Source organism: Myotis brandtii, unplaced genomic scaffold (assembly GCF_000412655.1).
Source record: "Myotis brandtii unplaced genomic scaffold, ASM41265v1 scaffold240, whole genome shotgun sequence".
In the NCBI taxonomy this organism is placed as follows: domain Eukaryota; kingdom Metazoa; phylum Chordata; class Mammalia; order Chiroptera; family Vespertilionidae; genus Myotis; species Myotis brandtii.
In genome coordinates, this window is record NW_005359064.1 from 4,653,777 (window position 1) to 4,677,734 (window position 23,958).

Genomic DNA, 23,958 nt, shown 5'->3' on the forward strand with positions numbered 1-23,958 from the left:
AACCTCCCAAATACCAAACTGATACTTCTCAGGCTGAAGGGAAGCCAAGCACTACCAATTTGCAAGCTTACGTTCATCTTTATGAATCATGGTTTGTGCCTTATGGAGAGGAACCACTAGCCAGGCAAATGCCATGGGTAACTCTGAAGCCTGCGACCCCTGCTGGTGGGGGCTGGTATTCCGATTGAGTGTTGAATGGAGGCTCCAGGTTAGATATGCATGCTTCCTCTGCCTAAGTTGTCCCTCAGCCCTAGAACTCCCACTGTGAGGCCCCTCCCTAAGAACAGAGATCTGGGAGCACACTGTCCTGGTTAGGATCTGGGTTCCTCGGTCTATTGGTCATGTGACAGGTCTCTGCACATGACACTTAGCCAAGAGGTTGAGTGGGGCTTAAAGTCCAGTCCACACTTCAGGCTATGTCCATCTTGAGGGCAGATTCTCCAAAACGGCTTATGGGCCAACAGTGTCCTGCAGGTGACCTTGGGTAGGTGACTCGATATCTGAGTTGCATGTTCCTTAGTTGCCAAATGGGCATCAATGTGTATACAATAGGAGGCACAGGCCCAGTGAGTGTTTAGTAGCCTCTCCCACAGGGCCCTGCATTTATCACCTGTTGGCTGCAGGTAGGTCAGGGCCTGGAGTCTCTCTGGCTGTGAGCCTGCCCTGGCCCTTCTTTAGCCAGCAGAACCTGCAAATCCAGGGTGGGGGCCAAGGCTGGAGCAGGCACAGAGGGTGATAAAAGCAGGTCTGGATGTGGGGCAAGACTGGGTCCCACGCTGAGTGCTCCAAGCCCACACAGCCTTTTCTGCACCCCTGAGGGCTGGCCCAGGATGGTCTCACCCTGTGGGGTGCTCAGGGTCAATTGAAGGTGGCTGTGTCACAGGAGCACTATGAGGGCCATCAAGGACAACTGCCAAGGCCAAGTCTAGATAGAGGAGATGGGCAGAAAAGGCTCTGAAAGTGGCTTTTAAAAAAGGACGACAGCCGAAACCGGTTTGGCTCAGTGGATAGAGCGTCGGCCTGCGGACTGAAAGGTCCCAGGTTCGATTCCGGTCAAGGGCATGTATCTGGGTTGCGGGCACATCCCCAGTGGAAGATGTGCAGGAGGCAGCTGATCGATGTTTCTCATCGATGTTTCTGACTCTCTATCTCTCTCCCTTCCTCTCTGTAAAAAAATCAATAAAATATATTTAAAAAAAAAAAAAAAAAGGACGACAAATGGAGAGGGACAGCCCCAGTAGTGGGAACCGCGGGTGCGAAGGACCTGAGGCAGAGTCGGCACCTAGAGAGACAGGAAGGGAGCTGGCAGGAGCAGAGTCCCCTTGGACAATGGGGGAGGTAAGGGTTGGGAGGGTAGCAGAGCCCCCACAGCTCCCGGGTGGAGGCTGAGTTTTATTCTAACTAGAGAGAGATTAATTGAATTTTGAGAGTTAATTGAATTTCGAAATGATACCCCCGGTTGCTGTGTGACAGCTGGGGGACCAAGAGGAAGCTGGTGCCACCACCTGGGTAACTTGCGTGATGGACAAGGGGACGAGGGTTATGGGGTTGGAGAGGAGATTCTGTGGAAATGCCAGGAGTCTACACCACTGAGATGGGGCACAATGGCCCAGGCTGGGCCCTGGCGCCCTAAACCCACATCTCTCCGCAGGTCCAGCTCTTCTACCTTACCCAAGGAAGAGGACCCAGACAGTGACGGGGAGGTCAGTGGCCCCACTCTTGGCAGGGTCTGCGGGAGCCAGGTCCCCTTGCCACTGCACTGCTGGGGGCCCCTCGCCCCCCCACCCCCACCCCAACACACACACACACATCTACACACACACAGCTCTGGTTGCAGGGGCTGGAGCTGTACTTCAAGGAGCCCCACCAGCTCCTGGAAGTCTTTACAAACCTGGAGGAGCAGAACCTCTCGCTGATCCAGAACACACAGGAGATGGAGGAGGCCCTGGAGGAGCTGAGCTTCACCCTGAAAAATACCCAGATCCGCATGTAAGTCTTGAGTGGGGCCACCCTAGCCAGTGAGGAGGTGGACTCTATCATTGGTTGTCATCCTGGGACCTCCACAGCCACTGGCAGCTGGACCGTGGGCCCTGCCCCTCCCTGTCCTAGCCCTGACTTCTGTTTTCTGGAAAGCTCCATTTGACGTTGGTGCCTGGCTCTGGTGAGAAGATGTGTCCTGTTGGGTAGGGAAGTTGAGGGTCATGGGGACCCAGGAGTGGCCTGGGAGTTGATCATATTGGTGGACTGGTCCATGCCTGCCCTGGAGCGGTCTGCAGCCAGAGGGAGGCATCTTAAGGACCTCTCACCCCAGGTGCATTCTGCTGAAGCCAGGTCCAGGAGAGCTGGGCTGGGCAAGATCAGTTAGGGCACTAGGTGAGGTCTGTTGGGAACAAGGAATTCACTCCTAAACATAGACTGAGGACCTATTCTGGGTCGGGCCTGGATCTAGGTCCTCCAGGATAAAGGCCCTTCCTCATTGAGCTGACATTCCATGGGGCCCACAGATTTGACTTGTAGACACTGACACATGCTAGGAGGGAAAGTGTGAGAATGATATGAGAAGAGGCTACAGAAGAGGGTGGCACAGATTGACAAGGGCAGGGAGGCTCCCTGGGGAATATGTCCTTTGAGCCAGCTACTTCCCGAGTGATGGGAAGCCACATGTGATCTGGGAAGAGGGTGCCAGGCAGAGGGAAAGCAAGTGCAAAGGCCGAGGTAGGAGCCAGCCCAAGGCTTCAATGTCCCCCGGGGAAACCGTGTTCCTGAACATCCATGTCTCGTTGACCCATGTCCTGCCATGGAGAATCTCCTGCTGGGAGTCTCCAGACTTAGGTGAAACTACTAGCTCTCAGGCAATATTGTTTCCTAGAAAGCAGGAAGGTAGCAGAGACACACATAGACACGAACTGGGAGAGGCAGGCAGCCTCCCAGGTTCCATAACCCCTGGGCATGTAGATACTTTGCAGTCACAGTCCCTTAGCCCAGTGGTCGGCAAACTGCGGCTCACGAGCCACATGCGGCTCTTTGGCCCCTTGAGTGTGGCTCTTCCACAAAACACCACGTGCAGGCGCGCACGTACAGTGCGATTGAAACTTCGTGGCCCATGCGCAGAGGTCGGTATTTTGTGGAAGAGCCACACTCAAAAGGGGCCAAAGAGCCGCATGTGGCTTGCGAGCCACAGTTTGCCGACCCCTGCCTTAGCCCTCAGGACAGCAGCAGGAGGGGTCAGGTTCAGAGGTGAAGTGCCCAGGGCCACACTGGTGAGCAGGGCCCTACTGATCCCCCATCCAGGGATAGGGAGGTCAACCAGCTGAAGCAGTGGATCACCACACTGATGATGTCCATCACCAAGGAGGAGGAGACAGCTGCTGAGCTGGAGCTCAAAGCCCGAGTCTTCCATTTCGGCGAGTACAAGGGCGCACAGGAGGTAGGCCCCCCCGGGCGGCAGCCAGCAGGCGGTGGGTATGGAAGGAGTGCAGGTGGCCACAGGCTGGCAGCGGGGGAGGGGAAGGTCCTCTTCCAGGCACCTGCTGGGAGGAGGTCCAGTGCCTGGAGCTCTGACAGTGGGAAAGTAAGGCCCGAGATTCAGCCGTGCTCTGGGGCTGCAGGCCCCTCACCACCTCCAGGCTCTGTGGACCTGACCAAGGGGCACCAGCTGAAGAAGGCCCTTGGTCCCCAAATCCAAGGCACCCTGTGTGTTTCTGCTCCATGGCTATTCATCTGCCCAACACACCTCCTCCATTCCTTCCTTCCTTTGGACAAATACCTCTGGCTTCTTAAACATGTATAATATCCCCAGAGAGGCACATCCCCAGGCCAGAGTGTGAGAGAATTCTGAGGGCCAGAGATGTTCCAGGCAGTGGGACCAGGGCTTGGCACACACTCTTCTTGATAGCAGCCCCAGCTTCCTAATTCATCCAAATTCCTATTGAGCACCCACTGTGTGCCAGGCACTGGGCTAAGTACATGGGATGCCACAATGAGCAGGCCCGTGTGTCCCTGCCTCTTGCTGGTCATCACTGGACACCAGCTGTGCCCTGTGCTTGGCTTAAGCCTTTTTGCTTGCTGTTCCTCATTTAGTCCACAGGCTCACTCATGTGTCTGAGGGGTTAACTGTTTTCTGAATGTTAGACAGACTCCGAGAGGGGAGTTCATCAGGCCAGGGCCACAGAGAAAGTAGGTCACAGGATGTGGTCCTGTGGGCGCTGAGGTCAGTGCAGGGGCAGCACAGGGAGGGCTCCCAGGAGGAAGGAACTGGAACTTGGTGGACACACTGAGGCAGCTGGGGGAGGGGCCGAGGCACAGGCATGAACCCTAGTGGCGAGTGGAACCCAAGATCTGGCTGACCACAAAAGAGCAAATGGGGGAGAGGGTGTCACAGCTCTGGCCAAGGAAAGTCCAGGTGTCCAGTTCTGTTTTCCCCAGGCTTCCTAAGTGCTCCCCTGGGCAGAGCAGGGCCCTGGGAGGTTCGCCACGCTGCAGTGAGGGCAGATCATGAGAGGGAGTGGACACAGGTCCGAGCAACCCCACTGGTGGACTGCCCGCCTCACAGGACAAACTGCTGGAGAGCCTCAACCGCAAGGTGCAGGACGTGTACCGGCAATGTGTGGGTCCCCAGCAGGAGTCCAGCCTGGGCACCGTGCAGATGCTGACCGTCATCGAACACCAGCTGGACGAGCTGCTCGAGAACCTGGAGCGTGTGCCCCAGATCAAGATCGAGCAGGCTGAGAAGGCCAAGGAGAAGGAGCGGCGCCAGAGGTGAGGCCCAGGCTGTCCTCCACCCCCTGCTGTCTTGCCCTCCAAGAATTCCCAAACCAGGGGCAAGGACCCTGGTTCTCCAAGCTGGGAGAGCCACTGCCAGGGCTCTGGGGGAACCAGAGGGAACCCACACAGCCTCGGTAAGGAAAGCCCTGCTTGTGGAGAGAAGGATGTTGTGGAGTCAGGGAGCCAAAGTGAGGTGCGGCTAGCACAGCCTGGCCTCAAAAAACAGGGGCCATTTTCCTGGCTGGATAGGAGGGAAACAGGCTGGCGTTACAGAGCCCAGAGAGGGAGGGGCAGAGACTCCGGCACAGGGGACGTGGGACCATCCTCCGAGAGGAGGCCCGGAACTCCGGAAAGGCCGGTGGGGTGTGAGGTAGTTCCAGGGACCATGACTCCTCTGGCCTGTGGGCTGCCTGGTTTACTCACTCCTGTGCCGAGCCCTGTAACACAGCCATCAGCAAAAGGCCATCTGCCTCTCCCATGAGCTCTTTGTGTCCTTGGTACCTTGCTCAGGGCAGACCCGGGGCAGTGGTTTGAGGACCCCAAGTACAAACAGGAAGGAGACAACACTACTAATCTTCTGAGGTCTGGGCTTTCAAGGGTGACGATAGGGAAGCATGGGCACATGGACCAGTGACTGGGGATAAGGGTCTAAGAACATGGGCTTCCTGGGGCTATGAGATGACCTTTACATTATCTCCCAGGAGCCCAGAGCTGGCTGCTCCCCAAGGAGCAGGGCAGAACCAAGGCCCTGGCCTGGAAGGAAAGGGAGGAGAGGAGTGGGAGTTTTCTCAGAAGAGGGCGGGCCATGGCCTAAGAACTGTGTGGGAAGGAGCTGGGAAGGGGATTTGGCAGCCTCCCCTGGCCTCTCCAGTCTGTAGTGCATCTCTTGTTGCCCCTGCCACCTAGACTCCGGGAAGAGAAAGCCAGGATACAGAAGCAGCTGCAAGAGGAGCGTCTCCAACGGGCCCAAGCCCGGGCCCAGGCTGAGATCAAGAAGAAGGTGGGCAGGGTGGGCCTCGGGAGCTACTGCTGGGGAAGGGTCCACGTCCAAGCACAGTGTGGCTGGGAAAGCAAAGGGTCTGCAGCTGAGTCTGGTTCACCGAATCCTTTGCAGATGTTACTGCAGGGGTCCTGGGCCCCTAAGAGCAAGGCTAGGATAGAACAGGTCTCCCATTCCTGGGCCTACTGCTCCTCGGGGCTACCCTCGCCTTCCTCCAGAAGCCCTCCCCTGGGGCTGCCCGCTCCCCTGCACACATTCCTGGTCAGTGACTGACCTGGTCACGCCCTCCTAGCCCTGCTGAGAGCTAGCACAAAGAGCTCAGCTGCCCAGAGTCCCACCACACAACCTGCCTCAGAACAAGCTCATCACCTGTCACCAGAGTCCCCTTGATTGCTGTGCCCCAATCCTCCATCCCACAGGGAATGGGCAGGAGCAGCATGGTCTCTAATGCAGGCCCAAGGCTGATCACGGCCATGACAGACAGAAGGGGCCGATGGGCTTTCCCTGCAGTAGACCAGCACTCTCCCCTCTGTGCCGTGGGGAATGATGGACACTGCAGGGTCTCCCTGAAATCCCACAGCAAGAGACGGGTTCCCTGTTTAGCGGTATTTCCCGCACACGGCCCCCACACCTCTAGGGGCTGCTCCAGGGCACAGGCTTTAGTGCTGGACAGACACACTTCTGAGTTGGCTCAGCAACTCCAGCCCTCAGCCTGTGGCTGACCAGGAGCGACCAGAGACTGGGACGGTCCACAGGGCTCCCCAGCCTCCTGACAGGGGTGTGACCCCTCAATGTCTAGGTAGCACCTCTGGTGCACTGAGGCCACAGGCAGAGGGTTACTGAGTCCGCTTCCTCTACAGAGAGGCAGAAAGCTGGTGTCCCGCTCCGAGCCCCCGGCCCTGAAAACCAAGGAGGAGCCTGAGCAGGAGCTGCTGGACAAGGAGAAGGAGGAGCACCTGTTCTTCTTCACCTAGCCTTCCCGGCGCTGCCATGGCTGACGGCACAGGGAGGACGGCAGCGGGAAGCGAACAGGGCTGTCAGGGCAGATGCAGCCCTCGCTGTGCGCCTCATGGTCTCCTGCTGTATGTTTCTTTACTCGTGAAATAAACCCCATGACTCTTTGGTGTCTAAGGGCTGTTTAAGGAGGTAGAACCTATCTCCAAATGCCAGCACTCCTCTTAATCATTAACCCTAAGAAATGCTTGAGGGAAGGAGGCCATCTCGGCTCCCATCTAAAACAACTGCTTTAAGAGACAAGCCAAGTCCACGCTGGGGTGCAGTGTGGGGCCAGCCCCAACACAAAGACAAGGAAGGAAAGCAGCAAGCTGGGCAGATGGGAGGGTTATTATTCCTGACTGAAGGAGAAAGTGATGTCAACACTATATACACAATTCCTTAAAGTAAGTCAAGCGAAGCCTTCAGTATGTAACTATACAAAAACTTTTATTCATTTGCACTAGGGTTGGGTCCACTGCCAACAGGGGACCTCAGTGCCCAGAAAACTGACAGTCAGTACCAATCACTTTGTAGTGGACATTCACTGGGGGACGTGCTGGAGAAAGGTCCAGCAATACGTCCTCCTTCAGGAGGTCAGTGAGGTATGGCCACCCTGGCCGACAGGCCTGGCTCCTTGGAGAGGGAGGGGATTTCTGGAGGACCTGGAGGCTGAGGTGCCACATGAGCACAGAAATTGTTTGTGAAGCAGCACAGAGTTCTGTATGAACCATTTATAAATGGGGCCTAAATTCCTTCAGCTAGAGAAGCACTGAGCAGGAGGGGATGGCACCTCAGAATAGGACAGAGAGGAATTCCAATTGAGTGCTAGGTCACCCAAGAGCCCAAGTCCAAACACTCAAGAAACAAAGAAACACAGGATGGGCAGAGTTTGGATGATTCCAACTCTGAGAACCAAAGTAGCATCTTAATAAACACACACTTCAAAAGGCATAAGGCAAACACAGCATTTCTGAGTGATCGTGTCCAGTCCACTAACCAATTAACAAATAAATATGTGCAAGGTTATCAACTCGTCTCCTTTTGCAAGACAGAATTAACACTGCAAAATACGTGGTGACATGATATGCACATCTTCAACCTCAACAAAAACATATACATGCCATCATTACAATCCTGCACATAATTTATAGTATTCTGAACATGACTTTATAAACCATCGTCAAATTATTATTAAACATTAGTACCCAAATACAGAATTAAAAAAAAATTATTTTGAATGTTTTAATTCTACCGTCTCCAAACTGTGAGCTCAAAATTTGGTCTACACAGAGGGCTCACAAACAGGGCCCCCGATGTGTCCACTTCACCTCAATAATTTCCTCTCACACCAGCAGCCTGCCTGGTCTGCCAGAACATGGATGAGAATTCGGCTTCCTGTGACAACAAGCCCACTTCTGCCCCACAGTGTGACAAAAGTCAACCCCGCTACAAGCACCATTCAAAGGGGTGGGAAACAGCCTGTCACATAGCTCTCAGAAAGGGAAAGCAGGGCATTTAGATCTCTCTCAGGGCAAATGCTGAGACCCCAAAGCTGAAAGACTCCTTCTGGGTTTACTACAGATGAAGTTGTATTTGACTAGGGGACCTGTTCTCTATTTCCTGCACAAGTCTGTTTTTGTAAATGCAACTGGTGCTCCATGGCTCAGATGAATGGGACAAGGGATGTGCGCACACAGGCACAAGTACAGAAGAGGGGTGTGCTTTGCTAGGAAGGCAATCTTTGCCTCACTGAAGCACTTTGCTTAGACAAGGCAGTTTTAAACAGAACGGCCCCTAACTGGTTCCTGATAGAATGTAAGAAAAAACATGTTCAATGAGTGTACCCAAAAGTCTCTGAAGAGCTAGGCTGGCCTTCTGAGCAGAAACCAAGTGGGCTCTCAGCCAGGCCTGCAAGACCACGTAACAGAGTCTCTCGGGGACACAGATGGGAGGCGTCGCCCTTGGGTCCCCCAGTAGAGGGCAGCTTTCACTGCAGGTCCTGTAGGTTGACAGTGCTGCCTGTGCTGTGCGTGTCCTCAGGCCCAGAAGCCCCTCCGGCAGCAGGATGCACCTCCTGCAAAACCAAGTAGAGTAATGAGGAGGTCAGAAAGGGGCAGGTGGGGGGGCGGGCTGAGGCAATACAGGACCACTCACAGCCTCACAGCCGCTCACCAACTAGCAGCATAACCTGCAGGGCCAGCCAGCCAGGTGCTTCTGACTTTTCTGTTAAAAACTACTGCACCTCTTCCTTTTAGATAAATGTTTCTACCTCATTAGATTCAAGGCCACGATAACCAGCGTTTGGCTATTTGTACCCTACCCGATTTCTTTAGGCGTGATCTTGTGAATGGGAACACCAGGCAGCATGTAGTAGACACTAAAGGGGCCTTCTGGATGTCCCCACTGCAGCAGTCTGGGAGCTCCCATCTCATATCAGTGCTTTAGTCAAAATTCATTTTTGACATTAAGGAAAATATTTAATCCTTTGTACACCATAAGCGTCTCTAGACACTTTAAAAACTCATTTTTCGTGAAAATTTTCAACTGAAAATATTCAAGAACACTGGAACTGTGAGTAATAATTTATTTTTATAATATTCATTGCAAATTTATATTTTTAATTAAATTCAAAATATCGTGGCGTGTGGGATGGTTTCCATTTTGGACATGTGGCAGTTATTGATAGCCCAATTTCTATTTGTATGGATTTTTAAGTATATATTTAAGCCTGTTAGAAATTTAATAAGCTAAATACTTTCATTATTTTATATCCAAATCTGAATTATCCACAGCCACCTATGCCCAGCTTATCCACTTAAGAAAACTAATTTGTCTGGGTCTATTTTTCCACAGGTTAAAACTAACTTCCCATTGAAGGAAGTGACTAGAATTTCTCTATATAAAATATTTTAAAGAGTATGTTCACCTTATTTACAAGTAGGAGCTACAATGACAACAAATTTGAGCTTTAGTCTTATCCTTTTATTTTCTGGCCATTTACCCACCTTTTCTAGAAAGCGGCAAACATCCAGGCAACCAACCCAATGGATCTCCACCCGAGGCCTACCTCAGTGCCCAGCCTCTGAAGCTGGAAGCTTGGTGGTAATCTTACTAACAAACCCAAAGACGTGTAAAGCATCAGACCTGGAGGACATAGACGGGCACACCAATGGCGAGCAGGGGGTGGAAGGTGGGAGACTGCGGGCTCAGCACCACCGGCAAGACTCCTTCACCTGAGGGGCCATCCTGGGGAGGGAGGCAACAGCACATGTTTTATTAACCAGGCACGACAGCATTCCTACCTCAGCCTGAGTAGGTCTATCAATGCCACATGCAGGACTGGTCCTACCCCGTGTATCAGGCAAGGCACCCCCTTGACCCAGGTGAGGCCCGAGAACCCAGCAGCAATTGGCATCAGGGGCTGAGAGCTGCTGCCCCTCCTTCTGAGCCTCATCTCACCCTGATCCCAGCCTAAGGCCCAGGGAGCTAAGCTGGGGCTGAACCACCTGCCGTCTGGCTGCTCCTCCCTCCCAAGCCCTTCTTCTGGAACTTTCCTGTACTCGCCCACACTCAATTACCTCCCCGCAGTCCAAGTGCCAATTTCTCTCCTGTGGGTTGTTCTTGAACTCTGACGGAGGCTCCGGGCACCCCTCCCTCAGTGTCTCACTGCTCTCCAGCAGCCTTCTCAGACCACACAGGTAGGCTCATCTCTGCCTTGAATCCAGCCCTCAGTCAAGCTGGGACTATAGATGAAAGGTCTTCCCAAGAGGGGCTATCTGGCCCCTAACTGTCCAATTCAGAAAAGGGAACTGTTTAACATTTCACCTTTCATCTGCACGTCAGCCTGTGCCCATCCACAGCTCCCATCACTCAATCCTGGTGCCACCACCACTCCCATCAGTATCTCTCACTCCTTCCAGTCTCAAGAACCTTCTGTATCAAGCACTGAGCACTCACTATCATTCCCATCTTATTATGTGATAAGACGGAAGCCCCAAGTGCTTAAGTAACTTACCCAAGACTACCCTAGCTGGTAAGGGAAAGATAAAAGATTAAAACCCAGGTTTCTCTACCTCAAAACTGACATCTTTAATTGGTGTTCCTTAGAAAAATAACCACAACTCCTTTTCCAACTAGCTCCAGTGGAACCAGCTTCCTTACAGTCGCCATGTCAAAACCTCGAGTCCTGCAATCTTCACTTGGGACCTGCTTGCTGGCTTTGACCATGTTCAGAAGGCTCAGACTGGGCCCCCTCCACTACCTTTATCTTGGAAAAATCTTTCATTTCTCTGCAGGCAAATCCCGTCCCCACAAAACGCTCACATCTGCTTCTGGTTTGCTACAACCGCATGGCCATCCACTGGGCCCATCTTCCAGGCGCCCTCAGGCTCTGCCCAACCCATTGCTACCTCTCTTTCACTTATCTGAACCCTACAGACGCTCCATAGCCAGCACGGTCCTACCTCCTTCATGAGCCTCTCCCAGGACTAGACTCCACAGACAGGACTCCCTGCTCCCCCTTCCAGATCAGCTCAGGACTCAGATGTTCTATGACATCTCTAACTGGGACTCCCCGGCCACACAGTGCTCTTTGGCCCCAGAGTACCCAGGACACAGAAGACTGCTCAGTGAAGAGGCAGGATGTGATCGGGTCAGGTCAGAGGGGTATATCCTCAGCTTTTAAATCTTTTCTGTCCTAAAACCCAAATTACCTTACGTCTCTATTCTGCCCCTTCAAAAATGAGACTGGAAATAAAGTTGTACACAGAGGTGTGGAGGTGAATGTGTCTAGTGAGCGTTCGTGGAGTGGCTGCCAGCTACAGAGTCTGCTGGGCCCGGGGCATAGTCTAAGAGGTGGCTGGCCCTGCCCTTCAGGGGCTCAGTTTGGTAAAGAATGAAAATGGGAAAAGAACAAAAATTAAAAGCTAGCACCTTTAATATATAAAGGCTACATCCTCTGGTGTGCTACCAGCAGTCTCCAGAGATGAGGATGACCAATGCAGCCTGAGGAAGCCCCTGCACCCCAGCCCTGAAAAGAGAAGTAGGGTCTGGGGAGGGGCAGGCAGCGTGAGCCAGGTGCCACAGCAGCCACAGGCTGCAGTGCCTGTCTGTGGCCACCCTCAGGCAGTCCAAGCAGCTCAAGACAGCTACAGGGGGCCTTGGAATGAAGCAGGCATGTGTCTACACCTCACAGGACTCCCAGTACGTTACAGAAGACAGAGCACATGGGAAGGGGGGACCAGACACATACAGAGAGTTCTGACACAGATGTGTCTATCTTAATGAAGATAAAAGCTTGAACAAATGTAGCTCAGTGGGTGGGATGAAGGGAGAAGTTGGGGTTATGGACAGATGATTTAGGATATCAAACAGGACTTGGAACGGTGGTAGAATGGCTGTTCACTGAGAGAAAGGAGCACCCAGAGACAGAGCCCTGAGGCCTTGCCCACACCTCTGAGCCTGCCTCCTCCCAGCTCGATGGCTCTTACCTGCAGTAACTGGACCTGAACACACTGCACCCCAGCTGCTGGAGCTGGTCCTGGCAGACCTCCGCCGGGCACCACAAGGTTCCCACACAACCAACCACTCTGGTTTGCATACAAGTGAGTAGGAGTGACTTTGCCACCTTTCATTTTTCTCTGAGTAGACCCTGAGGCTCCTAAAATGAAACAAACCAACAATGCACTGTACATTGTGCTGTTCAGGCCCTTGCCTTCACAGAGGCCACACTCTGGGGGAGTCAGCCTTCCCATGACCTGTCACTGCACAGCCTTACAGAATTAAAATTACTGAACAGGGATGGTCATGAGGTAAGAGGTGAAGAAAACAGGAGAAAGATTAACAAACTCATATGTGTCGCTTGGACAGATATCAGACTCCAGCTGCCTGTTTCTTGAAGGTGGAGACTCTTCCTTACCCTCCGACTCCAACAGCTCCAGGCATGCAGGAGATCTGAGACCACTGAGCAAACCAACCATTGGCGCAGCAGAATCACGGACAAAGAAGAGGAAAGAAAACAGGTAATCGCACCCACCCCTTGGACACTTCGGCACATGCTAAATGGCTGCCATATCCTTCAGGCTATTTTTGTCCAGCTTCCTTTACAAAAATCATCACTTCATAAAAATACGGTTTTTAAAAAATTAAGTACAAAGAAGAAAGAAAAATCCTGACACTCTGGAAGGGTTTTTCTGACACTCGCAAGGTGTGTGAGCAGCAGGAAATCCGAGGCAGAAACCAATGGCCTAGATTCAAAGCCTGGCTCCACAACTGACTCTGCTACCTATGTTTTCTTCTAGGGCAGTGGTCGGCAAACCGCGGCTCTTGAGCCACATGCGGCTCTTTGGCCCCTTGAGTGCCACGTGTGGGCACGCACGTATAGTGCGACTGAAACTTCGTGGCCCATGCGCAGAAGTCGGTTTTCGGCCTGGGCGAGTCTATTTTGAAGAAGTGGCGTTAGAAGAAGTGGGGGGTGTCGGTCAGTCGGGCAACGGGAGACGCGCGGCGGGCCGCGGGATACACAGCGCGGGGGAGGCACGCGTGATTCATGTACGAGTTGAGTGAGCCTGTCAGTCAGCAGTCTCATTGTGCAGTGGTTAGTGCTAGTCGCGTCCGCAAATCGTGCGCGGGTGATAAAAGTACCTACTCGGAGCTTAAAGTTACCTGTATTTTTCCAACCAGCTGCAAATCCTACAGGTATTTTTGTCATCAATTTAAGAATTGTAATTCTTTTGTGTTGGTGGCTTTATTATTATAAAATGAAACATTTTTTAGGTGCCCTGTTTGAGATGGCTACAAAGAAGCAGCAATGAAAAACGGAAGACAAAAACCGTGAAATTAAAGTTGAATTTAAACTTGAATGTACCTACCTATATAGTTTAAGTTTAAAAAATTTGGCTCTCAAAAGAAATTTCAATCGTTGTACTGTTGATATTTGGCTCTGTTGACTAATGAGTTTGCCAACCACTGTTCTAGGGCAAAGAACCTGAATAGACACTTCTCCTAAAAGGACATACAGATGGCCAATAGACATGAAAAGATGCTCAACATCACAATCATTAGAGAAATTGAAATTAAAATCACAATGAGATATCACCTCACACTTGTTGGGAGGGCTATCATCAATAAATCCACAGTTGGCAAGAATGTGTGGAGAAAAGGGAACCCTTGTGCACTGTTGGTGGGAATGCAATAGACTGGTGCAGCCACTGTGGAAAGCAATATTGGGTTACCTAAAAAAATTAAAAATGAAACTGCCACTTCACCCAGCAATTCCACAGCTGAGAATTATCTGAAGAAACCAGAAACACTAATTCGAAAGGATATATGCACCCCTATGTTCATTGCAGGATTATTTACAAAAGCCAATATCTGGAAACAGCCCAAGTGTCCATCAGGAGATGAGTGAATAAAACAGTTGTGATACACTTTACACAATGGAATACTACTGGGCCATCAAAAAGAAGGAAATGGTAGGTAGGTAGGTAGGTAGATAATACATACATACATACATACATACATACATACATACATAAGGAAATCTTGCCCTAGCCCGTTTGGCTCAGTAGATAAGAGCATCAGCCTGCGGACTAAAGAGTCCTAGTTTAATTCTGGTCAAGGGCACATGCCCGGGTTGCAGGCTCGATCCCCAGTGGGGGGTGTGCAAGAGGCAGCTGATCAATGATTCTTTCTCATCATTGATGATTCTGTCTCTCTCTCCCTTTCCCATCCTCTCTGAAATCAATAAAAATATACACACAAAAAAAGAAGGAAATCTTATCCTTTGCGACAACATGGATGGACCCGGAAAAAACACTATGCAAAGTGAAATAAGCCAGTCAAAGATAAATTCCGTATGATTTCACTCATACGTGGAATCTAATTAACAAAATGAAGCAAAACAGAGACAGACTCATAGAGAGCAAACTGACAGCTATCAGGGGTTGGGGGGGAAGGTGGAGGGATTGAGAGGAAAAAAAGAATCCATGGCACATGGACAATAGTGTGGTGAATGTGGATGGGGGTGAGGGGTGGGAATTGGGAGTAGAAAGACGTGGAGGAGGGTATAGGAGGGGTAAATGGTGATGGACAGAGACGACTTGGGGTGGTGAACACACAATACAGTGTACAGATTATGTGTTGTAGAATTGTGCACCTGAAACCTGAATATTTTGTTAACCACTGTCACCCAATAAATTTAATAAAAAGGGGGGTGGAAGATATACTATAAAAATATATTTATTCACAATGAAAAATTTTCATATTAATAGTAAAAAGCAGATAAAAACATGCAAGTGCCATTTCTTCAAAATTAGGCTGTTTATACACATAGGAAAATGTTTAACATCAAAACATTAGAAGTAATTTTCTCTGGGTGGTGGAGCTGCAGGGGAAAGTGCATAAAAAATGCATCTTTATTTTTTCCAAAGAGTAAACCATTTACTGAACACTAGTCCTTTGCTTAATGACTTCTGTGCCACACTCCAGCTGTCCCCATTTGTCCTGCTGACCAGCCCTCCTCCAGGGCACGGGCCAGGCTTTCATCACCCATATTCCTCAGCATGCCTAGGTCACAGCACAGCTCACTGTCTCCCCACCTCACTGTTTCTCCTTTTCGAAGCCTGCATGGAGATTCTCACTAAATTATTCCTCCAGATGAATTTAAAACTGACAAGTTTGGGTTTTTTTAGGTTCCTTTGGGATTTAAAGGAACTGAACAAAGATGTAAATTAGTAAGAACTGAGTGTTTCTATCCAAAGTACATGGTAGGCCTTAAGCAGGACCTCATTCAGGCCCAGTATACTGTATATTCATCGCTGGTGATCCCAAGATACTTTATTACTTTTGTTATCATTATGAGATCTATTTTATCCATCTCTACCCACTGGCTCAGTCACCACTCTGATCTCAGCTACTCTCATTTCCCTGCTGGAGGAAAATGAAGAAACCTCTACCTGCTCTTTTTGCCCCTAACTCCCCCCGCCAGAAAAACAGCTGGAACCATCCCTTAAAAAATATCACATCACCTTTTAATTATGCCTCTGTTTTCCCATCTGACTCTGAGTGAAAGCCAAATGACAATGACCTCGAGGCCCTAAACAGCCTGGCCTCCTACTGGCTTTCTACTTCCCAAAACTTTCCCCTAACTGGCTCTGCCAACAACCCCCTTTCCACCGACCCTCTCAGGTGCTCATCAGGAGTCCTTCGCCCAGATCTGTCCATGTGTTCCCTTCCTCACCTCCTGCATGTGTCACCTTCCCTGTGAGGCCTCTGTCTACCTTTTTAAAACTGGAAACCATTACAGACCCCTTTCCTTGTTTTGTTCACATTTATCACATGATTTACTGTTTTATCAAATGCTCCACCCCCACGCCACCTCCAATCAGAATGCAAGCAGTGGTATCTGTGTTGTTTCAGACACGCAGCAGGAATATTTATCAGAAGGAAGGCGTCCCCATCTCATTTTCTCAGTCAAGTTTTATGTCTCCTCCATTCAGGTTCTACACAGTTGTGAAATTTCCTCCTGGATATTTTGTACTTTTTGTTGCTATTGTGAGGTATTTTCTCCATTGCATTTCCTAATTAGCTACTGCTGCCATACAGGACACTCCAGGTGGTTATACATTTGTTTTATAACTGGCCACTTAAATATCTTATAATTTCTAATCATTTTTTCAGTTGATTTTGGGGGGTTTTCCAATAAACAATCAAATCATATTTAAGTTACTATATGTCTCCTTCCTATGGTTCTTATTCTTTCTTGCTTTATTTCAATACAAGAATCTCCAGAACAAAATTAAATACCAAAGGTAATAATGGTAACAAAAGTAATTCTTACGTGCATCTAAAATGCCTGTTAGCTCGCCATTAAGTATAATTTTGACTCTTGGTTGGGCTACAGAATCTTTATTATATTCTATTTCCATCAGTAATGGATATCAATTTTTTAAAATAAATACAGAATCTGTTGAGAAAAATAATAAAGTTCTTGACCAACCTATGATAACAAACCCAGTAGCAACATTAAATCATCCTTAAGCTATGGACTAAACCTCACTGTTCAGAATATGAGGTTAAATATATTGCCAGATCCTGTGTTTTGAGAACATTTCCATCATTTCCATCATCAATCTACAGCTCCCATTTTGGGGAGTATCTTTGTCAGGCTTTGGTATCCAGATCATGGGCGTTCCCTATTTTCCACAAAAGTCCTAGAACAGTGACTACTATACATGTTCCATGGACAAGTAGAAGCTGTATAACCAATGGCAAGCATGAGATTCTGAAATACTAACTTCATCCACAGTTATTGGTCATTTTTGAATGATGATGATGTTTTCCTGAAAAATATGCATTTTGTTGCAAGCTCTCCAATTTATTATCATAGAGTTTACATGATATTCAGTTATTTTCCATTGAATCTGTGAAATTTAATTATGCCTTTTTTTCTTGGTAAAACTGCTCAAAGTAGAAACTGACAAGTTAGAAGCTGTATCCACATACGATTTTTTGTTTGACCCACACAGAATGATTTTTTAAAGTATGAATAGGTTATCATATTTTAGCATCAAAATCCAGATTTCTGATTCTTCTTAGATTTGTTCTTTTTCCCTCCATCCTGAAATAACAGCTTATTCCACTTAGCTTCCTTTCTCTTATTTAATAGGAAGGCACCCACAGGCTTAAACTTGCAACTGGCTTCAGCCACATCCCCTACTTTTCAGCCTTAACAAGTGGCTAAGATTCAAAGTGCTTTAAGCATTTTACCTGTATTATCTCACTTAACCCCCACAAGAATCCAATATAGCTGCTTTTATTACCATTTTACAAGGAAAAAAATTGAAGCACAGAAAAGCTGCTTGCTCAGAATTCAAACTTTTAACCACATGCCTATCTATCTTTTCTATAAGTATTTGTAATTAGCTTTTACGTCTTCATTAACCCAAGAGTTTGGTAAGTTTTCTTTTGTTTTCCAAGTAATTTTTACTTCCTATTTTACCATAGTATGGTCAAAAACGTATAGTCAGGCTGGGGGTTTGTGCCTGAAGACTTTGTAATGCTTTTCCTGATGGCCTAATTTGTTCAGTTTAATTTCTATAAATATTCCATAGTCATAGAGTAAGATCTATTGAATCAACTTTACTACTCCCATTGTAAATATCTTTCAGATCTTTTGCCGTTTGATCTGCAAATAATGAGTTAAATTAACCACTTCGGATGTTGCTAGGTTTTTATTCATCCAACTCTAGATTTCCATCAGTTTTTACTTTGTATTGTTTGATATTGTAAGCCTTCATATAAATATTCACATAGATGGTCACAAGTCTCCTAGTATTATATGTGAACAGCAACCAAAAACAGAGACAACCTTCTCTGCCTCACGTGCTCGTCTTTAAATTGTGTGCTTCCAATGCTAGTAGTATTAACCCTGCTTTGTGATTTTTGCTTGCTTTTCTTTTATTTTCTTATCTTAATTTTAACCTTCCTAGATATTTCCACCCAGCATGTGCCTCCTCTAGACAAGACATAGTTGGGATTTTGCTCTTTGACTCAGTAAAAAAAAGTTAGAGGAGCTCTGGCCAGTGTGGTTCAGTTGGTTGAGAATCATCCCATGCACAGAAAGGTCACCAGTTCGATTCCCAGTCAGGGCACATGCCCAGGTTGTAGGTTCCGTCCCCGGTCAGTGTGTGTTCGGAGGCAACCAATCAATGTTTCTCTCTCACAAAGATGTTTCTTTCTCTCTCTTCCTCTCTCTCAAATCAATAAAAAAATATATTTTTTTAAAGTCAGGGGAATCATGTTGCGGGCACATCCCCAGTAGGAGGTGTGCAGGAGGCAGCTGGTCGATGTTTCTCTCTCATCGATGTTTCTAACTCTCTATCCCTCTCCCTTCCTCTCTGTAAAAAAATCAATAAAATATATTTAAAAAAAAATAATAAAGTCAGGGGAATCACACTTTTACTGTAAATGAGTGTGACTCCCAACACTGCTGTTTACTGTCTCTTCCCGTAAGTACTGTATTTTCTTTCCTTTCCCCTGCCCTTAGAGAGCAGAGAGATATAATTTATAGTTCTGAAACTACAGCTTATTTTGCTAACTATTGGCTTCAAGAATAAAGTTTCTCTCTACTTTTTATTCTTGGTTTATTTTGAGGATTAAATATTGAAGATTAAAAAAAAAGGCACAATTTTATTTTCCACACTCAATAGCAAACCCATGGGAAGTATCTTAGATTTTAGACCCTGTATCTTATTTTTCAAAACATTTCAGATTGCACATTTCCTAAGAACTGGCATATGCACTTTAGTACACAGACAAATGAAGTCCTGACTGTGTTTAAATTACTTAATTCCACTAACAGTCCTGTTTCCCTGCAACTTCACTGTTCTTGGACTTATTATACCATAATCCCTTAATCACAATCACAAAATGTCTATTTTGCCCTCTAGTAGCAAAGATCAACGAGCACAACCAGAGCCCAGACCTCAGTTTCTGATATCACTCTCCAATAAAAGGATCAAGGCTCCTTGGAGAAGTGGCAGACTTCAGGACTGAGCTAAGGCTAATACAAGATGAGCCTGGTAGGACCAAAAAGTAAGATGTCTCCCCCAAAACACCAGGATGAAGACATGTCGAAAAGGCACAAGAATCCAACCAAAATAACTCCTAGTAGCCAAAGCTGGAACAATTTGAGCAGCAAAATAAATATGGATAATATTGTAATATTGTAAAGATTATAATACAATATCGATTATTACAATATTGAAATGGTTATAATACAACTAGAGGCCCGATGCACGAAACTCGCCCTCACAGCCCCAGCCTCGTCCAGAAGGTCGTCCAGAAGGACGTCAGCTCTCTGGTCTAATTAGCATATTATGCTTTTATTATTATATTGATAATAACCTAAAGGATAAATACCTTTGCATCTATAACTAACTAGATAAATGATATAACTAAGTAGATAAATGGGAGAGAAGGGACAGTTCTTCCTTATAGAAGAATTCTAATTAATAAATGTACAAGAAATGAAGGAAACAGAAAATCACCTTAAGAACACCACAGTAATAATACCACAGGCAAATCCACCCTTGAGTGTTGAATTAGTAAGAGGTTGAAGGAGAAAAAAGGTATCTGCACAGTGTGGGGGAATAGATTAACCTTGCCCAAAGTGAGATTGGTCTTTACTCCAGATTCCTAGAATGAATCTCAAGGTCCTTGAATGTCCTGCCTGGAAAGTATGTTTACCTGGGGGCCCTGGGTCCCTCCATAGAGTCTAACAATATGACTTATAGTGGAGGCCTTGGGGCCCTGATGAATGGCTGGAGAATATGACTCAGGTGAACTGCCCTGGTTGGCAATACCCTGTGTGTTGTCACACAGTGGGTGAAGTAGCCCTGTCCACGACTCCAGGGAAAGGCTAACTGGAAGCTTCACTGTAGGAAATCCCCTGCATCCTGCCCTATTCCCTTGGCTGACTTTATTCTGTATCCTTTCACTGCAATAAACCATAACTGTGAGTTCTGAGTACTTATAGAAAATAACTGAACCTAAGAGTGGTCTTGGAGACCATCAAACTTGCAGTTGGGTATCAGAAGTGAGGGTGATCTTACAGACCCTTGAGATTTGCACACCATCTCAAAATATCTACCTCAAATATTTATTAATTAAAAAGGGAAAATAATAATTTCATAATGGGAAAATCTGGCAGACAATACCTTAATCCAGTGACCAAGGTTATCATAACCTGTAACAATATGTAATTACATGTACCTTGATACGATGCAATGAGAAGAACATCTCATTTTGGTTCCAAAGGTTCCATAATTTCAGTCAAATCAAAAAAAAAGCATTAGACAGACCCAATGGTGGGACATTTCAGACTAAGGGACCAACACTCTTCACAGGCACCATGAAAGTCAAAGAAGGGTTGAGGAACAGACACAGACAGGAAGCTAAGGCACTGTGACAACCAAATGCAACGTGGGATCCCGAACGGGATCCTGAAACAGAAAAGACACTGGTGGGAAACTGGTCAAATCCAAATAAAGCCTGCATTCTATGATCATGAGTTAGTAAATGTGCTGTCACTGTGGGAGAAGCTAATACAAGGGAGGCTGGGTAAAGAGTGCCACAAATGGAGGACACAAATAGGTGACAATACATAATATTGCCAACAAGGGAAGCATTTTTCTACAAACTAAAATTCTATCAAAATAAAATGTCATGCCCTAACCAATTTGGCTCAATGGATAGAGCGTCGGCCTGCGGACTGAAGGGTCCCAGGTTCGATTCCGGTCAAGGGCATGTACCTGGGTTGCGGGCACATACCCAGTGGGGAGTGTGCAGGAGGTAGCTGATCAATGTTTCTCTCTCATCAATGTTTCTAACTCTCTATCCCTCTCCCTTCCTCTCTGTAAAAAAATCAATAAAATATATTTTTTTTAAAAAAACAAAATAAAATGTCAGAAGAAATAAACACAGTCCCAAGGGTTTTGGAAAAGGGAATGTGGGCCCATATTTACATTCCTCCATCACAAGAGTGCTTTGCAATGACGGTATGTAGGTGGCAAAATGTGAGCTTTTGAACTTAAAGAAAATTCTTCTACTATCTTCACATATGAAGGCTGAATACTTGACAGGTCCCATAAAAGTCTATAGAATGTTTAAAGCACTTTGACCACTATTATAAGATGCTAAGAAACCAGCTCATTATTTTGAAAACTGATAAACAGAAATATTTAGACATTTATCCTGACTTTCCTGTATGAACTGTATCAGGGTAAAAAACAAAACAAAAAACTGATGAGAAGTTGCTCTTTACAGAAGTATTCTAGCTAGTAATGAGAAAGGAAAGACAGAATATCATCTTTCTGCAACCTCTAATAGATCCAGTCACTGATCATCAACGACTACTAACACCACAGGACAGACCACCTGACATCAAGACCCCCTGGAAGAGCCCCCAACTGCAAGAGAGTTTCGCTAACCCCCAGCTTACCCCAAGAATCAAACTTCAACCAGATCAAGCCTACTGGTGTAATTACTAATTTATAGGAAACATAGAAGACAGGAACCTGTTAAACTATACTATACTGAATACAATCAGCAAACTCCACACTGGCCAAATTCTTCAACAAATACACAGGAGAGAGATAAAAGAAGAAACCTATAAAAGAAACTTAAGACATGTCAATCCACAATAACATATGAGCCTTATTTAGATTCTGATTCAAACAGTTATAAAAACATTTATGGGATTTGAGACAAAAGTTGAATACTTGCTAGATATTGATGTTAAGGAAATAGTGTTAATTTTTAATGAAGCGATGATAGTATGATTAATATGTAGCTATTTTTATTCAGTGTCCCTGAAAAAATATAAAAGATAATGCTGAAATATTTTTTTAAAAATATAAAACCACATGTATAATGCTGCTTCAAAACAATGCAATGGATATAACATGTATTATATTCCTAAATGTTCATAGTATTTTTTTTTCCCTTCAAGCTGAGATTACCTATCAGGTTAAATAAATTAGTATTTGGTTTTCTTCATCAACTTTGCCTAATTATGTGCTGAACTCTTTCATTCTATAGATCACCACCACCACACTTTCTTTTATTATTATCTCTAAAAAGTCCTATTTGGGTACTTTGTGAACTATATGGTAACCTTCCTCAGTCACAATAAACACTGATATATACAACATTCCTTATAGGACAATATTTGCTTTAAGAGAACTGATCAAAAGAAAACAGGGAGTTGTTATTATTTTAAAGAAAAAGCCCTATGTTAATAAGTACAGAAAGACATAAAATTATATTGCTAATCCTACATACCTCCTGACATTTTATAAATACATTTTAGATAAATATAAAAGACAAATTAAATATATAAAATAATAATATTAAGAAGAATTCACTGTTACCTTTACAAAAGAATTTACCACAGTTTCCTTTAAGCACTACATCCCACTATTCCACTTTCAGGATAGATGGACAAATAGGCACATGAGGCCACAAACTAGCAAGCAGGTCTTGTTGGATCCACTTAGTGTTATTTAAAAATTCAAAAAGTTGCTGACATTTTAAAATTAAATTTCAACATAACTTTGAACTGGGTGCCCTTAATGCCTCATGCCACCCAGGGACTGTCTCTGTGGACAGCAGCAGCCGGTCCTCAGCATTTTCTTAACGCTAAGCTCAAAGGCCAGCAGCCATTTAGCATCAGATTTCTACCTATATTTTTCTGACACCTGGTCTGCTTTGCTCTTTACTTTGCAGCCTACCTGGTAACAACCACTAATATTCACTCCGTTTTTTTAGGTAAATAAAATATGTCCACACTGATGCTGAGAATTTTGCTAGGAACTTTTTTTTCCTTAAATTCACATAAAAACTAAGGAGTTGATGAAAGGGCATTTTGAGCATAAAAGGAACACAAAGAACATAGAAACACCCATTCTATGTGTTTCTTCTGTCCCTAATTCAGTCCCAAGGTAACACTCAGAACCCTCACTCCCCCAGCACTGCAGCACACACAGCCTCACCTGCATTGCTCCCAGTTCCTTTCTGCTTTTTTTTCTTGGCTAGTTGAATGGCTCGGGAATCAGTTCTTGCTGAGCCCCCACTTTCCTGAGATCAAAGAAATGTGTGTCAGTCACTTGACCCAAACAGCAAAGGGAGGGTAGCAAAGGAACTAGTGAGATGTAATAAGTCTGCTTCCTGAACAGAGTGGAGTCCAATACTCTTTGAGAATCTCCAGCAAAGGCTCACCAAGAATCAAATGCTACATCCAATTGTAATGACAGCTACACAAAATCAGAGTTGGAACAATATACATAATTTTATTATCCAGAGAAGCCACATTTATTCCTCCAAAGTCTAAAATACTAAAATATTTTACACAGAAACTCTTTTAAAAAAATGAATTACATACTTCTCTGCTGTCTGAAACAAATAACCACCCTTCCTTCGGTGATAATTTACTGCAGCATTAATTCACTCCAACATTGTTCAGAGCCTGCCACACAATACTTGTATGGCAGACCTGGGGAGGTCCTATCTCATATACCCACTGCAGAGGCCGCTCTGGCGGCAGGTGCTTAACTCAAAACCTTACATACCAAAATAATAATTAGTTACTGAATTCAGGAAGATTACTGAGGGAGCCAAATAGTATTTAAATGGGACTT

General features: G+C 46.4%; 2 protein-coding genes across 3 annotated transcripts in view; one reads left to right on the top strand and one right to left on the bottom strand.

Moving 5' to 3' along the window:
• The window catches only part of CFAP100 (cilia and flagella associated protein 100), a 25,197-nt gene extending 17,218 nt beyond the window's left edge, over window positions 1-7,979 (top strand). For both annotated transcript variants that reach the window (XM_005866938.2, XM_005866939.2), the window contains 6 exons: window positions 1,652-1,703; window positions 1,838-1,989; window positions 3,292-3,427; window positions 4,553-4,758; window positions 5,671-5,764; window positions 6,625-7,979. In XM_005866938.2, the coding sequence (XP_005867000.1) occupies window positions 1,652-1,703; window positions 1,838-1,989; window positions 3,292-3,427; window positions 4,553-4,758; window positions 5,671-5,764; window positions 6,625-6,738 (754 nt within the window). In that variant the 3' untranslated portion in view covers window positions 6,739-7,979. The remainder of the gene's footprint in view (window positions 1-1,651; window positions 1,704-1,837; window positions 1,990-3,291; window positions 3,428-4,552; window positions 4,759-5,670; window positions 5,765-6,624) is intronic.
• The window catches only part of ZXDC (ZXD family zinc finger C), a 24,791-nt gene continuing 8,019 nt past the window's right edge, over window positions 7,187-23,958 (bottom strand). Inside the window, exons 7-10 of the mRNA XM_005866937.2 lie at window positions 23,314-23,398; window positions 12,250-12,419; window positions 9,905-10,006; window positions 7,187-8,834 (exon numbers count right to left, since the gene is read on the bottom strand). Coding sequence (XP_005866999.1) covers window positions 8,748-8,834; window positions 9,905-10,006; window positions 12,250-12,419; window positions 23,314-23,398 — 444 coding nt within the window. The 3' untranslated portion in view covers window positions 7,187-8,747. The remainder of the gene's footprint in view (window positions 8,835-9,904; window positions 10,007-12,249; window positions 12,420-23,313; window positions 23,399-23,958) is intronic.